Here is a 17,948-nt window from a genome sequence, read left to right as displayed (position 1 = left end):
TTAGATATTGCTCGTTTGCCATCTCAGTAAAGCAACCTGACTCCACCTACACTCACACTGAATACAAACTCAGCACCAAATTCTGAGGAAGGCCACCATTTGACGGCCTGCATCCTACAATACTGTCCGATGGAGAAGTTGCGGTCTTTTCTCCGTGCATGCATACAGTTTAGTGTAAGTCCCACAACCCCAACCAAAAAATGGTATAGGTGTGAAGGAATCAGGATGAAGAGCAAGCAGAACCCATTTTAGAAAAAAAAAATGGCACACAGTCATCAGCAATGTGGGACATCACAGCATGGCTATTTGTGAATGAAATTTTTTTTTTAAAAGTGCAGACATTTTTGGGAAAGCCTTGTCTGTTTCTTATCTGAGGAGACTGCAGACTGTAACACGAGTCACTTGCTAAATTTTGTTTTACAATGAAAAGAAAAGGTACATTTTATATTTGTTATAGCTGATATTCATAAAATAAAATGTACAGCGTGCTAATTCGGTTGGATCCCCTTCCATGAGGAAATATATATTTTGTTTGTTTTTTGATTAAATGAAACTGTACTCAAATGTATCGACTCCAGCGTTTATACGGACTTGTGAGGTTGAATGTGAAATTAAGTCAAAATGTGTTGGAGTAAAACAAATTTTCCTCAGAGAGATTTTCTTATGATAAAATATAAAGCACATTTTTTCACCGACTGTATTTCTTTCAGTTACCTGCACATTTGGATTTCGCTTTCAGTAATTGGTGACAGTTTAAAAAGGCTACCTAGTCGTCATCTCTATTAGTTAAAGTATTTAATAAAATAAATTCAGGATAGTGCTGGAAGGCGGCTGTGTCCTGACCCCGGTTCCACAGACACTAAGACACTTTCTATAAAATTAGGCTAATATCATAGTTTGAGTGATGTCATTGATTTAATGGAAAGAACATATTTGGTTAATGCTCGCTATTATGCATGTGTGAGCGAGGTTACATGAAAGCATTCAGCAATTACAAGTAGGTCTGTGGTATAGTAGCAGATACTGGGACCTGGAGATAAGGGACCAAAAAGCACTGGCAAAACCAATGTGTCGCTCCTATGAAAACGATTGGCAATCATTTGTTGCCATGCTGTATAGCAGCGTGGACGGGAGGGACTTGGAGAACAAGCTGTCAATGGAGGGTGGGGGGAGTGGACGGGGAAGCACCCTTACAAAGGATGGAAGGCGGTAGGAGCTGGCACTATTGTGTATCAGCAAGCTGGTAATGGAGGGTGAGCAGTTAGGGAAACATTCTTTACAATAAAACTTTTTCCACGCAGTACCTTTACATCGCAGGAATTACAACGCAAGTCGTTACAACGACTTGCGCTGGAGGGCGCTGTAGGATAGGGAATAGTTTAATTTACTATCCAAAACCTTCCCTACTATCCACGGGGACTGGAGTTGGAATAGTAAATTAAACTATTCACTATCCAGCGCCCCCCAACGCAAGTCGTTGTAACGACTTCGTTGTAAAGGCATGCGTGGAAAAAGCATGCGTTATAACGACATACATCCGAGCAGTAAGGACTGGGTGCTGCAAGCTAGCAGTGAGGGATGGGCAGAAGGGGCTTGGAAGCACACAGACAATGGAGGGTGGGCTACAGGGCTGGGGAAGCAAGCTGACAACAGAGGGTGGACTGGAGCATCTGAGAGATCAAGTTGACCAGGGAGTTTCGACTGGAGGGTCTGGATAAGCAATGGGCTGGGAAAGGTAATGGACAACGGGGCGTGGGTAGGCAAGATTGGGGGAGCAAAAGGACAAGAGGGTGGTAGGGAACCAAGAATGTCCAGAGAAGGTGAGTGAGGAGGAAGCAAGAACGGCAATCAAAGGAAGGTGAGAAAGAGGAACACAGAGTGGTCAGACGTGCATAATGGCGATGGCTGAAAAACACACACTCCCTTTATAGAATGCTTAAGCAAAAAGAAAAAATGAGTGCCTGACAAACGAGCAGTGGAAGGACACAAGTAGTGCATCCGTGCTCCAGGCTAGGGACAAAAACAGGAAGAGGAAGGGAAGCCTATGGAAGCTGCCAAATAAGGCAAATGAAGCTCACCAATGGTAAACGATGGAAGTGAATAGACAACTGTATTTATTTATTTATCTACCAAATGTTTAGGTGCTTTTCCAGTCTTAGGTATGTGAGAAGAATGTTCCATAGTGTCAATGTTCCTTCTTAAAATAGAGATTAGAATATACAAAACATCACATATGTTAATGAAGCTAATGGGCCCTTTTTGGATCCTGTTGCACCAGCAGCTTAAGGTTGAATCCCGCCACCTGCGGTAGTTCAGAAATTATCTGTAGACCTAGCGGTTCTTGCTTTAATTCCCTATTACTATGACCAGCTTCCTGTTGTTTGGATGTTCTCTCAGCATTGAGAAAGTATGATGGTTGCACACTAAATTGCGCTACCACTGCATACCATGTTGGTTGCATCTTTTATTATTCTCAAGACTGAACTGAATTTGACCTCCTGCGGCTCAAACAGTGATCCTGATTGCCTCTGTGGAAAGAGTCTCTGCTTTCTGACTTTATCGCTGAATGAGTCATTTAAATGGTCCCTCAAAACCTTGCGGTCCTACTGACGCCACCACTCCTAAAGCAAGCGCGTCTGGATCTCGAAGCAGTGGTCAACAGTCTTCCCACCTCCAGCTTTATTTAGCAAAGTATGATGCGACAAGTGATCTTCCTCCAGCCTTAGAGATGCTTGCATGAGTTGTTGTTTTAGATGCTAGGCAGTCTGACTTCAGAGATTGTCCTGGTGCAGAGCCTGGCTTGTGTGACTTGTCCTGTCAATGCCAGGGATAAGGGCTGTAAATTTCATTGGTTGATTTGCACCTGGCAATCCCTTTAAATAGTATACTGACCGTGGGATGCTTCGGAGGCATCTAGCTGGACCAGATAGATATTTGGGAATTGTTTTGAACAATTTATCACTAGTTGAAAAAAATAATGTTCCCATGTGTCTTCTGCGAACCTAGCACTATTTGAGTTCCGCAAAGCTCGCTATTGTCAACTCCAGGCTTTTAAGTAGGGCGGGTTTTGACAGAGCTCAGCAAAGGCAGTAGTTAAAAACAGACATTGAAACATGGCCTTACCAGGCATACATCATGTGCTTAAATTTACGAAACAAAAGCACCAGTTTTCCCCACCAGTATGTGCAAGAACCCTTACGGAAATTCAAGTCAGTGATGCAGCGCCTTGAGACCCTAACGAATGAGTAGTCGAGCTTGACAAGAATCGTGATTGATTGATTGATGTAGTCCCCGTTACATTTCACACGGTTTACTTCATGTTGCACGGTATCTTCTTAAAGCGCTGGTTACTTCTAATATGTGTTTCATAGCACTAGGCACTATCACCCTGAAGCGGGGCCTGCAGTGCTTTATGAAGGCTAATGCCAAGCCCATCCATGGCTCCCCTGGAGAAAGTCTTTGATACCATGCTGGGTTGCCTGACCAAGAAGCGACCAAGATGAAGATAAACTGGATGAAACTCGAGTTTATCATGGGTCCTGGGAGGCACTTTAGAGCACGTGCCAATGGTCTTTGATGAGTGGCAGGCCTCCATTTCTGGTGGTAACCCGCGTGTAGAGCTTTAGTGCCCTCTTTAACAACAGTCTTAACAAGTCTGCACAAATAGCCTCTTGGTTACCTTTGGTGTTGCCAGTTCAAGGCTCCCTCTTGTTTGCTGAAGAGGCTTCAGTCAGTGAAGAGCATGGCATCTTAAATGTGAAGCGGTTCGGATACATACCCCCTTCCTTGCAGTAGCTGCAGTGGTTAGTAATGAACACCAGCATCAAAACTCAATTTGGCCTTAAAGTCTTTTTCCTCTATTGAGCATGTGTATTTGCAGTCTTATTTGGTGTGCAAGCCTGAGATATTCTGAGGGTGTCTATTCGACTAGATGAGGCGTTCAACTCCCAACACTGGGCTAATTTGCACATTTATTTGCAAATCCAGAGCTGAAAAATCCACCCTCACAGGACCCGTGACACTCTTCAGGCACAGTGTAAGATCTTTCCTTCTTATACAAGTTTGCGTTTTATCACTGAAGTTGTCAAACAGGCCAATTATTTACAAAATGCGTAAAGTGGCTTTTGGGTCTGCTGATTCCAGCCATCAGCTTTCTTCAACCAGTCTTTTTCAGCCATAGGCTTTAGATATTGACAATAACATCTTGGCTCGGCCCAGTGGTATAACTGTCTGTCACCTAATGCTATTGGCTGTTTCGTTGTATTGTTCCACCTCCAATCCAGTGCTTGCACTAAATTGCATGACAAACTGCTTTGCAACTATGGCCCTCTATATCTGCTTCTGCTGACTCCTTCTCCTACGCCTCATTCTAATATGCTAACCATGCATGTGTTATTAGCACATTAAACCCAGACCTATTGGCTTTGCTCATGCTTGTTTACTTCTATACTATTCCGCTTTTCAAGATGCTTATCATGTAAAGCATTTTGATAGCCCTTGAATTGGTGGAAGGAATCGGGCCTTATTTATAAACATAATGTAAGTAGCATAAATATGTACCCACGTGTAAATCTACTACTGCACTTAGGTGTAAATCTACTACTTTTTGCTATTCACTGTTTCCAAGTGTAGATGTACAACTAAGGGCCTCATTATGATGTGACTCGGAAAGCCTTCGACTGTAGGTCGGAGGCTTTCCAAATTACATTGTAGGTTTCACTTCCAACTGCCGCATTACAAAGTAAGCGGACGAAAGTGAAACCGGCCGGTCATTCCAGCTGGGTTCTGATGGGCTCAAGGAGCCGTTGGACAGTCGGAGCCTGACCGTAATCTCTAAGCCTGGCTGATGAGGGGTGATACCTCGAAATTAGTCCTAGGATGCTTGTTTTCTGGTCCAGGTAGGACCTGGCCTGGCAGTTCTGGGTGGACTGTTCCCATGTGGAGCAGGGTCACAATTGAAGTCACTGTTCTGTAAAGTTATTACGGGAACAGAAACAACAAAACATTAGCTGTTTCAGTGTAAACCTTAACATGTGTTCTCAAAAGAACTCTCTTTGTTAGAGTGGCTTTTTATTTCCTGATACATTTTTGCCCATATTTGAACCCATCCTGTCAGCTGCTGTTTTGTTGCTGCCCTTCTTCTAACCAATCACAGATGCAGACATGGTTTGTGATTGGAATAGAATATCGTTAGTGTACTTCCTCATTGAACCAGCAGTGAATAACATTGTTGACTTTTTGTTTCGGGCCTTTGTATTAAGAGGTTAAATCGAATAAATAGCACATTCTGGGGCAGATTTATGATGCCCTTGCGCCTCCTTGCGCCGCAATTGCATCACTAAATGTGACACAACGGCGGCGCAAACAATGCGCCCTATTTACAACGTGACGCATCTAAGAGATGCATCACGTTGGAAAGCCCTGCGCCATAAGGAGGCGTTCCTGCGCAGGGGGGGGGCGTTCCTGCGCAGGAACGCCTCCTAAAAGTGGCTGAGTGATATCTATGAGATTTCACTCAGTCACTTTCTACGTCAATTCCTTACGCCTGCTTGAAGCAGGCGTAAGGGTGACGCAACATGCATTGAATAGGAGGCTCCTGTGCATTGCAGGAGTCATGTCGCACTTGCGACATGACTCCTGCAATGCGCCGCCCGTACGCCGAGAGATGCGTCACGCATCCTCACTGCCTTGCACCATGGTGCGCCGCATCATAAATGCGGCGCACCATGGGTGGCGGAGCAGTGGCGCACTGTGGCGCATGTTAACTGGCGCATCCCTGGGGATGCGCCAGTTAACATAAATCTGCCCCTCTATGTTAAAAACTCAGGGCCTGATTTAGACGCTGGCGGAGGGATACCCCTACACAAACATGATGGAGATCCCGTCCATCTTATTACAAGTGCCATAGGATATACTGCACTTGTAATGAGGCAGGCGGGATTTTCGCAATGTTTGTGATTGAGTAACCCGTCTGGCGAACTCTAAATCAGGACCTTAGTCTGGAAACTAGTGCGGTTCATTTTCAGAGTAACATTACAAGTGTTTTTTGTTCCTTCTTGTATTGCAGGATCTCGGGTTATGGGGCAGCTGGTGGCAAAGGCGGCACAAATACTGTACGGGCACACGGCACAGCCATCCTGGGGATTTTTGATCTTCAGAAGGACGACCTACTGTACATTGTGGTCGGACAACAAGGAGAAGATGCCTGTCCTCAAGTAAGTGGAAAACAATCACCTCTTTGTTACCGATGGAGGGCCTCATTAACATACAGTATCTTCAGAACCTTGGATTTTAGTGTAATCACATTCTTGTTGTTCTTCATCAAGTATGTTACAACAAAGCAGCATTCAAATCACAAGAGATGGACAGAGAAATCTGTGCCCACATTTTCTGGGAGGAATCAAATTCTGCATCTTAACTCAAAACCCAAGCACACTGAGAATCTGACAATAGCTAACAAAAACAGGGTCATTTAATTTTTTTGAATTGTATTTGTTTATTAAAGTTCTTTTCCAGGGGATACTCATCAATAGTCATAAGCACTGAATAATCCCCGCCCACGTACAGGACCCCAGAGCACATAAAAATACATATATATGTGTAAGTTAATGTGAAGAAGTACAGAGTACCTTCAAAATGCACATATATACATGTATACATTATATAAACATGCAGACTACCATATCTCGTTCAACTAAAAATTGCAGGTGTAGTTTGTGTATACGCACTGTGTATCTATATATTTTCTCCTTTCCTTTCAGGGTGTGCGTTTGTCCAAAAGATTTGCAGTTGAGTAGTATTGATTACCAGTGGTTGACCGATTTGGCAACCCCCATATGATAAGGTTTCCCTCATTATTTGGGTTTTTTCTCTAAGGTTAGGCAAGGACCAATTTCTTCATATTATACTGTACCCAGGACGTTTGGCGATGATCAGGTTACCCCATTGATTTGTAATGGGGAGGTTTACTTGTCAGCAGTTCTGATTTGTGACAGCAAATAATGCAGGACAACCACAGTTTGTTTGTTTCAGCATAGTTGCTGATGCGGTACCAACAGCAAGACTATTTGATTTTAGTAGCAAGCAAGCTACCGATTTTTGTTTCAATGCTTACATTCTTATGGCGGGCGGTTGTGGGCATACCTGTCTCACTCAGGTGTCAAACTGAAGTAAAAAAAGACTTAGACCAAGATGTAGCAACATCTGCATTTGAGACCCTCATGGAGCACAGTGTACAAATATTGAGGCATTAATCAAACACCTATTCTGGGCTTTCCTGAGCAGTGATGACAACCAGGAGATAGAGTTGGACAGGAAGCACAGAACAATAGCATCAGGGCAGCTGGAAACTGCTTCCCGGAAATTATAACAATAATCCACCATTTTTTTGCTAAAAGAAAAGATCAGGGCGGCAGCTATAGACCAAAGAGTCTTTAGGTTTGAGGGAACCACAGTTACACTTTATCAAGGCCTCTCACACTTGATGCTGCAGAACCGAGCAACGATCCATCTTTTTACCAACTTCTTAAAAGCAAATAATACACCCTATAGGTAGGGCCACATATTCTGCCTGATCTATGAATGGAACAGCCAACAACATCAAGTGAAGTTACTGAAGGAAGCTAAAAAAATCTTGCGAATTGACACCACTCTCCTGGAAGAAGACTTAGGCTCAACAACACTCAGATCACAGACGACCAGAATAAGCACCTAAAAGAGAGGTGAACAAAGGAAAAGAACGAGAGAAAACAGCCATCTAGCAATACGATTACCTTTCCTTTTCCTATAGGAACAGCCAAGAGGTGATACTGGATGGTAGTTGTGTCCTATGTTCAATGGGGTCACAACAACAAGGTGGTGTGACACGGGTGCTGAAGAATTGTGAGAACTTCAACTTGAGGGCGCTATATACCCCAAAGTTCATATGGAAGACATGGAATTGGGGTTGCAAGTGGTAAGATGAATCAGGGTATTTGGGAAAGGGAGGAAGACAAAACTTTCGCACTGCGCTCGGTGTCGCTACTACAGGGAGGGCAGATTGATCTTTAGTAGCAGAAATCCAGGGGGACCACCATAGTTAGGGAATTACGTTTTTTTTGTTTAATTCTGATATGAAGAGGAATGCGATTTTGTGTCAGTTAAGAAGGTGACATTTCTTCATCATTTATGATTGTCTTTAGACGAGCTAGTTTCTTAGGGTTGTAATGTTTATTTATTAGGTCTTTACATTCAAGTTTAGTGGGTTCTGCATATTAGTGTATTTCAATGCTAGTTTTCCAGATCATTTCTAGGGGTTCCCGGTACAAAATGACATTGATAAATACCAAGCAAGTGTTTACTGGGTGCACACCTTTAGTTGCAAGAAGAAACCAGGTGGCTAAAAACTATATTCATGTTAAGTTTGCTTCATTTCAAAGTGCCTCCACTGTCCATACGTTTAAGTGAGAAACAGGCAAAGTCCCTTCTGACACCTATTGAGAATCATTAGTATCTTACCAAGTAGTGCATTTACCTACCAAACAATGTCCACACACTGGATTAGATGTACACATTTTTATTAGTTCACTAAATATATAAACATGGTTACATGTGAGTCCATGGATCTCTCCTACTTTGATGTGAACTTTACTTTTGCCCTGTACATTATCAAATTCTGGTGCTACCCTCACCGAAGCCCTGCGAACTTATTAGGTGCTTTTAGTAAAGTATGGTTGCATTCTGGTGCAATCATTGATTTATGTTTTTCCTAGGCAGCACAGATTTGCCACTATAGGATCCTTCTGACAGTGGGTCTGCTGGTACCAGTCTCTAATTTTTACTCTTTTGTTCCTGTGAGGGCATATTATTTTGAAAGGAAGTTAGCCAAATACATTCTTTTTGTTTTCCTGTGATATACAGGCATGTCAAGTGCAAATATTATTGTTATCTCTATTAACCCCTTGTGTGCTCATGACGAGACCAGGCCGTCATGAGTCACAGTTGAGCTGTGCTCATGACGGCCTGGCTCCGCTCCGCCCACGCGCGGTTAATTCCCTGCCTGTGTGGGTGACTTAATGAGTGGGCGGGCTCATGATGAGACCAGGCCGTCATGAGCACAGCTCCACCGCAAGGGTTTCAGGTACTAATTCTGCTAAACACACCCACAGATAAATGAAACTGTTACCCCTAAAAGTACTTACCTCCTAAGATAGAGTTTCTGTGTCACTGTTTCTGTGACTTTGGAGCTTCCAGGGACTCTTCTTACTCCCTCAGTTCTATGAAGACTTGTGAGGTTGGGGTTGACTGCACTGGCATTGCAACTAGTCTTTGCTTATTCATCTCTTCTGGGAAGAAACAATTAAGAATGATCTCTGAGGAATAATCAATAGGCATCTCAGGGCTGGCAATCCTCTGTGTCTCTTCCCTAGCATTCTAGCCAAGTTTGAGCAGATGCGGCTGGCACAAATCTGGGGTGAGGGGGCAGGGATGGAGGGGAGCTGGAAGAGGGGGTAAAGAATAAAATAACTTACCTCTTCGCCACGTCTCACTGCTCTCTCCATCGTCGTGCCTGGAACAGAGCACCCAGGAAGCAACCATGATTACCTGAGCCAATCACCGTGCTGCTGTGCAGCGTTGTGATTGGTAAGCACCCAGGCTCCCCTGAGCCAATTACAGCGCTGCAATGTAGTGTTTTTATTGGTCTAAGCGCCGTAGTTCGGCGTTCAGCCAGTGAATGGGGGCCTGGGCATGTTCTCCAACCAGGCTGTAATGCAGCCTGGATGGAGAATATGCAAAGGGCGCATGAATGTTTGGCTGGCCCCAGAGCAAACATTCATGCACACTTTAGGAAGTGCAACCCACTCCTCCCCTCCCCTGCTCTGTCAGCAGAGCAGCCCTTCCCTGTCCCACCCCACCCTCAAAGCGGCCGCAACAAGGAAAAAATTAAATGCTAATTACTCTAAGTTATTATAATTTTATTTTTCCTTTAGTGACACTGCTTAAAAGTGGGGTGACGCTCCTTCACCTTAGCAGAGGAGCCCCCACTGCTGCTGAGGCATGCAATTGTCTGATGAAAGTAGAAGCAAATCCTATTAAAGTTCATGTGATAGATTGAAATACAATTCACTATTAGGTAAGACAACACTACACATTAGGCTTCAACCCGCGAAGACAAGGTCACCTTTTCTGAATTTCTCCCCATCTCACAGCGAGAATCCTTGGTGGAGATCCTGAAATGTAAATCTGGGTTCCCGGAGGATCCATGCCCCCCAAAATTGTGGTCATTGGCCCACTTTATCAATCCCACCTTGAATCATGTGTGGAATGCCTCACTCGCCATGGACATTTTCCCAGATTCCTGGAAGCATGCCTAGTTATTGCCTCTCATGAAAAAGCCCAATGTGGATCCGGGAGAGCTTGACAACTACCGCCCAATTTCATTGCTGCCAGCACCAGCACAAAAAAGCTGGAAAAGTTGGTTCAGTGCCAGCTGATCAACTTCATTAATAAACATGATATCCTGCACGACACAGTCCGGATTTCGGGCTGGATTTAGTACTGAGACAGCTCTGCTTGAGATGGCAGAGTCAGTAAGAATGTCTGCGGACACAGGAGCCGCAGGCATGAGAAGCGTGGCTCAGTGGTTAGAGGCGGCAGACCCGGAAGCTGAGATCGACCGTGGACCAGGGTTCGATTCCCCGCCTCGGCGGGTCTCGGGCTCAAAATTCCACAGACTCGACAATTCTCGCTCTGGTGCCTACTCAACTCACGGGGTCACACTCTGCGACTCTGGGCAATAGCTTGCTTAATCTCCACTACGGCCCCTCGCGGCGGGATGCCTGGCTTTCACCTTGTGGACACCCTGCCGGGGTTTCTCACAGGGGAATACCAGGACGGGTTCCCTAAGCAAGCGCCGGGACGCTTACGGGCAGCTGTGCGCTTTACAAGTCCAGCACATTTACATTTACATTTACATGATGGTGCTCTTGGATTTGTCCGCAGCTTTCGACACGGTGGATCATCAAATTCTACTAGCCAGACTTAAATGGGCAGGACTTGGAGGGACGGCTCTCTCTTGACTGCAGTCTTATCTCAGCAACCGCAAACAAAGGGTCTCTCTCCAATCCTTTAAGTCTGAAGCCAAACCTCTATGGTGTGGAGTACCGAAGGGCTCGGCTTTGGGCCCTCAACTTTTCAATGTGTATCTGGCTCCCCTTTTCTCACTCATTGCCAAATGGGAAGGAAAGACGATATCTTACGCAGATGACACCCAGCTGATGTTCTCCTTCAAGGATCACTCGGTGGACTCCTTCTCAAGATTGAAGGGATGTATGAAGGACATTTCCAGTTGGATGAATAACAACAAGCTAAAGCTTAATGCGGAAAAAAACGAGGTCTTGTTCTACGGCAAGACATCTCCCCCGTCAGCCAGACTGTTGTGGCCGGATGAAATGGGACTTTCACCTAATCCCTCATCCACAGCAAAAAACCAGGGCGTATAATGGGACACAGATCTTATGTTCACTACCCGAATACGCCACATATCATCCTCATGCTTTGGTAAACTGAGAAGCTTGAGGAAATTCCTATACTTACTACCGGAAAACTGCTGCCGAATCATTGTACATGCCTCAGGGACATCAAGGCTGGATTATGCAAATAGTCTCTACTTGGGGATGCCTGCCTATCTGATCAAGAGACTACAGATGGTGCAAAATGCGGCTCCGCACCTAAGGCAGATCCATTGTCTACCTGTAGCATAACAAATAGAATTTAAGGCCCTGACTGTAGCCTGCCGAGCTCTCAGAGGAAACTGTCCTAGCTACCTTACGCAACGGATATGCCTCTACCAACGAACTCCCAGAATCTGCTTTGTGTGCCTCGATACGCTACAGCACGCATCGGAGGCAGAGCATTCACGGTGGTTATGACCAGACTATGGAACTCTCTACCTATCAAACTACGCTTGATTCAGTCTGAAATGGAGTTCAAAAAAGCACTGAAGACTTGGCTATTTAGCCAGAGCTAGACCCCTAGGAACCCCTCTCTTCTGCTTCCCCTGCTATAGCGCCGGGCCACCTCTGTTTGCGGTAGCTGTCGTGCTTTGTAAACTAAATAAATGAAACTAACCATCAGGTGCCAGTGACAACTTGTTAATGTTCTTTTTTCAAAATGTGCATTATTAATAGTATGCAGAGTAATTAATCAACATTCAAATTCACATGTGTATACTGACATGAAACTAGTGGAGTTGAAATGATTTTGCTATGACCTATTAAAGTGTGTTTTCGTACCTTATACTAACTAGGCCTCAGTTAGGCCTCAACACAATCTTGTCCAAAATTAAAGCTATATCATGTTCAAACTTTGTTTATGTTTTTGCTGAACAGCTGTGCCTGGTGGCTTAGTGGACTAATGTGCCCCGTGCCGGGGCCTGTGTGTGACCTCAAGGTCACAGGTTCAAATCCCAGCAGGTCCAGTTAGCCTTTCATCCTTCTGAGGTTGATAAAACAAGTACCGTTGAGTAGCAATAAACATCCATTATTAAGCGCCAAGATACACTTCTGAATGAACGTGCGCTTTACAGATGTTATGTTATGTCATAGAGTTTATTTCTGAATGACACTGTTCTCAAAGCAAGTCTCCAGCCCACCCGAATGTTTTCCAAGAATGTTCTGTATGTGATAAAGCATTCATTTACAATGGTTCACTGTTATTTATGTAACTAGTTTGTTCTGACCTCTCCAGATGACTGTAGGTCAGAGGCTCTGAATACCTATTCATGTAATGGGTCATTGTTAAGTTGGTTAGGTTATGTGTTTGTAAACTCTGTAATTTGTTGAAAATGTATTTCTTTTCTCACACCTCAATGTGCAATCCTAATGCTTGTCTATGAAGAAATTGGCTATATAATCCCTTGAATTTGGGGGTGAACCTGATAAGTTCCCTGTGCTACTAGGTATTCTGCCCAATTTCTTATTGATTTTGCTTCACATTTGAGACTAAGCCTATTATTGATTTTGCCCATTAGTCTGCTTTGTTTTTATTACTGAGAGCCTTCCTGGCAATGGTTTTATGCATTTAAATGAGACTTGCAGCTTCTGCACTTTACAATATCTGTATTGCATACCATTGTGTAACAACCTTCATGATTTTCCTAAATTCCACTCAAGAACTCACTTTTGATCCAGTCTTTTCTTCAGTTTATTGTATTTATGAAGTACTGTTTTGTACCTTGTCTCTGGAACACATTGCCTCATGAAATTGAGGTTAACACCATCCCGAGGCACTCAACACCTTGGTGCGCCCCTGAGCTGTTAATTTTAGAGATACAGTGTGCACGCAGTAGAGTACAGTTGGGATACTTTATTTGTTTCAATTAAATAAAGTTATAACAAAGTGTCATGGCATGATGACAATGTGAAGGAACAGATAAAACAATATTAAAACGCTAAAATACAATGCCGAGTTATTTGTCAATTTAGTCAAGCACTGAAAAGGCAAGAAAGAAAGAAAAGGTGTGACTATTCGGCCCGATCCCAGACTTTCACACCAGACCTGTGCTTAAAAGCGTTCTAAGGGCCAGCAGAGGGCACAGACAAGTGCAGACAGCTGACGAGAAAACAAAGTGTGTGCTTATAACTTTCTGAAGCTGATGGGGAGCACCAGAGTGCCGAAATGCTAGTTTGTCGTGAGTCACAGGCAAGGACAAGGATGAAGAGGAGCCTGTCGGGTCGGCTCCAGTGCGCATGACAGTTTCGTACCCTGAGAGGCATGTCAAAGTCGAAAAAACAAAGTGCTGGGGGGGCAGGGTGCGGGGGCGCCAAAGGTGCTTTTAGGTCTTTCAAGCGGGGCACTTGGTGCGCGGGGCACAGAGCCGGACTGGCCATAGCGGGCATTGGGCGTTTCCCCGGAGGGCTGGTTTTGCAGCAGTGTGGGACATTTTTGCAGCAGTGGGGGATGGTTTACAGTGATGCTGCAATATTGGCCCCAGTAGCAAAAGAAGCAAGCACGCGTTTCTAGCCTCCTGGAGCCAGGCAGCGCTTCCCCAGGAGCCGGTGCGAGAAAATGATTAGGGCTTCTTTGGGTTCCCAGTCCTGCCCTGACGGGGCCACTAAAGTGCAGAGTGCTGATTGTAAATGAACATTGTCCCTAGGTCACGTTCAAATCAGAGACCTGAGTTCATATCACTGAGTTCTAAGTCCATCAGGTTTGCACCTTGGGCTGGAATGCAAAATACTGTACTCGAGGCAGTTTTGGGTGACCGATAGGGGTAGCAAATCAAAAGTGCAGAGTGTCAGTAAAAAGGGCTAGTCTGTGCATTTAGGACTAACAGGCAAGCAGCATGGCAAAATCAAAAGTGCAAAGTAGGAGTAGTAGAGGCCTGATCTCTACACGTAGGCCTACAAGCGAGCAGCAAAGGGCCCGGGGCCACTAAAGTGCAGAGTGCTAATCCTATACGTTTTTCCGGGTTCACATTCAATTGCAGAATGACAACCTGGGTTTGTGTTTCTACGGTTTAGGACCTTCGGGTTCGCGCCATAGGTTAAAGTGCCACGTGCTGTTTATCCCTTGAAAGTGAATTTTCCTTTCTACGCCCGAGTGCGGATGTTTCTTGACTGTGCCATTAAAGTTTATGAGTGACTGATCGTCCTGGAAGCCCTACAGTGGACTTTCCCAAGGGTGCACTCAGGCACTCTGAACAAAGCTGTTCGCCATATGTTGGCAGGGTATGCTCAGACGTGAGTCCCTTGCTCACTTTGCCACTGGATTTAAGCAAGCCTGGCTGAAGACGGCTGAAATGCCAGAAACCGGTCCTAGGTAGCTTGTTTCCGGTCCAGGGAAGGCATGGCTTGGCAGTTTGAGCTGGACTGTTCCCATGAGGCACAGGGTCAGACTGATTTGCATATGGCCATGTCTGAACTGGGGTGGCAGAGTGGGCTAAAGAACGGTGATGGATTAAACCCAGATCTGTTGACTGGGTCTGAGTGTTTGATTGGTTCAGATGCTCCGTCCATCACCACCCCCCTTTTGAACTGCTTTGTTTGCCATACGTTGGCAGGGTATGCTCAGACGTGAGTCCCTTGCTCACTTTGCCACTGGATTCAAGCAAGCCTGGCTGAAGACGGCTGAAATGCCAGAAACCGGTCCTAGGAAGCTTGTTTCCGGTCCAGGGAAGGCATGGCTTGGCAGTTCGGGCTGGACTGTTCCAATGAGGCACAGGGTTAGACTGATTTGCATATGGCCATGTCTGAACTGGGGTGGCAGAGTGGGCTAAAGAACGGTGATGGATTAAACCCAGATCTGTTGACTGGGTGTGAGTGTTTGATTGGTTCCAGGTGCTCCGTCCATCACCACCCCCTTTTGTACCGCTTTGTTCGCCATAAGTTGGCAGAGTATGCTCAGACGTGAGTCCCTTGCTCACTTTGACACTTGATTCGAGCAAGCCTGGCTGAAGACGGCTGAAATGCCAGAAACCAGTCCTAGGAAGCTTGTTTCCGGTCGAGGGAAGGCATGGCTTGGCAGTTCGGGCTGGACTGTTCTCATGATATATATATATGATATATTAAAAAGATTTGCGCAGGTCCTTCCCTGTTCACTGACCAAGATGAACCCAATACAACTGGTAGTACCAGTCTGACCCCATTGGGTCTACAAGTCAGAAATATTCCCGGGGTTTTCACTGACAATCCTAAATATATAACAGGTTTTAGTAGTATTGGTACCACCTGTTCAAGGCACTGGCTAGTCCTTGGGATAGAAACTGCAGGTGAAGAACTCAAAAAATTGGATGATATCATTAGAGATCTTGAGAAACAAATAATTGATGACAAAACGGTTACTGACGCTAAGGCCCTACTTGAAAGAATTGAAAAAACAGTAGTGGAATTCCACCGTATTGAGCAAAATAAAAAGTCCAACAAGGTGAAGAAAGATATTAAAGCCTTCACTCTTGAATGAACTTATCCCTATCTACAGAAAGATTTTTACGCAAACCGTAATTTCAATCCTCACCAACAAACCCCAAGACCCTGGGGACGTTTCAATAAAAGGAGCACTGTGGTGGGATTCACCGATTCGTCTGCGGAATCATCTGATAGTTCAGATCCTGGTGAGGGACCCAGCGGCCCGACACGCAATCAAAGCCATTTTTTTATCCAGAGGCAACTCCGAACCCCAAAAGAGAGGAAGGGTAAAACAGCAACAGAGATGGCACAATCCTCCGGGAGAACGCCAGACCAGACACAAATTTTACCAATGGTAACAAGTAACACCAATTCTGACATCATCCCTATCTTTAATATATCTAACCACACCCTCTCCAGTCAGGAGTCATCTATCCTAAGCAAAGGTTTATCCTTTGTCCCCACGACCTACCCTAACTTTCTGGACCTTCAGTCCGAAATAATGGGCTTCTTCCGTAAACTGAGACTTCGCTCCTATTTTGAACTCAATCCTTCGGAGCCCAAAATTGTGGTAACACCCTTTAGACCTCCATCAACCTTCTCACCCACATCCAACATGATCCCGAAGGAGATCGTCACTTTTGAAAAGGTCATCCTGAAGGAAATCTCCGATCTGGAGAAATCCCATCTCTTCATACCATATAATATCTCGTTGGAAGAGAAATCTGCCATCACCACTCTTAAAAACAATACCAAGTTGATCATTAAACCAGCTGATAAGGGTGGAGGAATAGTGTTGCAGGATATTGGAAATTATAAAGATGAGCTCCAACGACAAGTCTCTAACACGGACCATTATTGCAAACTACCGTGTAACCCTACCAAAGATATACAAACCCTAATTAAACTCCTGACCACGGAAGCCCTGGACAACGGCTTTATAAGTATGCATGAATACAACTTTCTTAACATCACTAACCCAAGAACCCCGGTTATTTACACGCTGCCCAAAATCCACAAAAGATTGGATAACCCCCCGGGTAGACCGATAGTGTCTGGCTGTGGGTCTGTTTTAGAACCATTGGGCCATTATGTCAATTTCTTCCTGAAGGACTTTGTGCCAGTAACCAAGTGCTACATCAGAGACAGCATGCATATGATTAATCTCATCGAAAATCATCCCTACAATTATGAAAATGAGACTCTATGTACACTTGACGTGGAGTCTTTATATACAAATATACCCCAGAGAGACTCACTGCTGGTCATGGAAAGCATACTAAATACTAGGTCACGTCCTCATAGGGTCCCTACTCTGTTCATAGTACAACTCCTAGAGATCTGTCTCACCCAGAACTTTTTTATGTATGACTCACAATACTATCAGCAGGTGCGAGGCACGTCTATGGGCGCTATTTTTGCCCCTACCCTGGCGATCCTTTATATGGACTGGCTGGAGACTAACAGAATTCTTTCCACCAGCAACCCATTCCATCAGGGGGTGCACACCTGGAAACGGTACATAGACGACATTTTCCTCATCTGGGGGGGGGGTCAATTGATGATTTCCCTGGATTCCTACATTGGCTCAATAACAATTGCTACGGCCTGACATTTACCCTGACCCACAACAAGAATAACATTTCCTTTCTAGATCTTACTATTCAACATCAGGATGGGGTATTGTTAGGCTTCCCTGTTTTCAGTTTCTATTTTGGGTAAATTCTGGTGGTGTTTTGTCAGTGTTTTCCAGTGATTTCAATACCTGAAAAAAACAGTGCTTTTCAGTGATTTCAAATTTTCGCGCCATAAAAAACAACTGAAACGGTGTTTTGTCGGTGTTTATGGAACGCTTTGCTTTTATGATTGCTTTTTCAATTTTTCCTCAGAAACTGTATACTGCTCTACATTCCAGAAGCTTAGTAAAGTCATGAAATACTTTCTATTGTCCTTTGATTCTGCAGCTCAGATTTAACAAGCATTTGCAATGCAATAGGTCTCGCATTTATGTGAGTTTAAGCTATTGGCATTGTAAATGACGTAGCCTTTTATGTTTTAAAAACA

General features: G+C 44.6%; 1 protein-coding gene across 1 annotated transcript in view; it reads left to right on the top strand.

The window, feature by feature from the left end:
* ALK (ALK receptor tyrosine kinase) overlaps positions 1–17,948 on the top strand; it is a 2,452,973-nt gene that overhangs the window by 2,247,905 nt on the left and 187,120 nt on the right. Inside the window, exon 14 of the mRNA XM_078647129.1 lies at positions 6,068–6,215. Within this exon, the coding sequence (XP_078503255.1) occupies positions 6,068–6,215 (148 nt within the window). The remainder of the gene's footprint in view (positions 1–6,067; positions 6,216–17,948) is intronic.

This window comes from Lissotriton helveticus, chromosome 6 (genome assembly GCF_964261635.1).
Source record: "Lissotriton helveticus chromosome 6, aLisHel1.1, whole genome shotgun sequence".
Lineage (NCBI taxonomy): Eukaryota > Metazoa > Chordata > Amphibia > Caudata > Salamandridae > Lissotriton > Lissotriton helveticus.
This window is presented reverse-complemented; position numbering and strand designations above follow the sequence as displayed.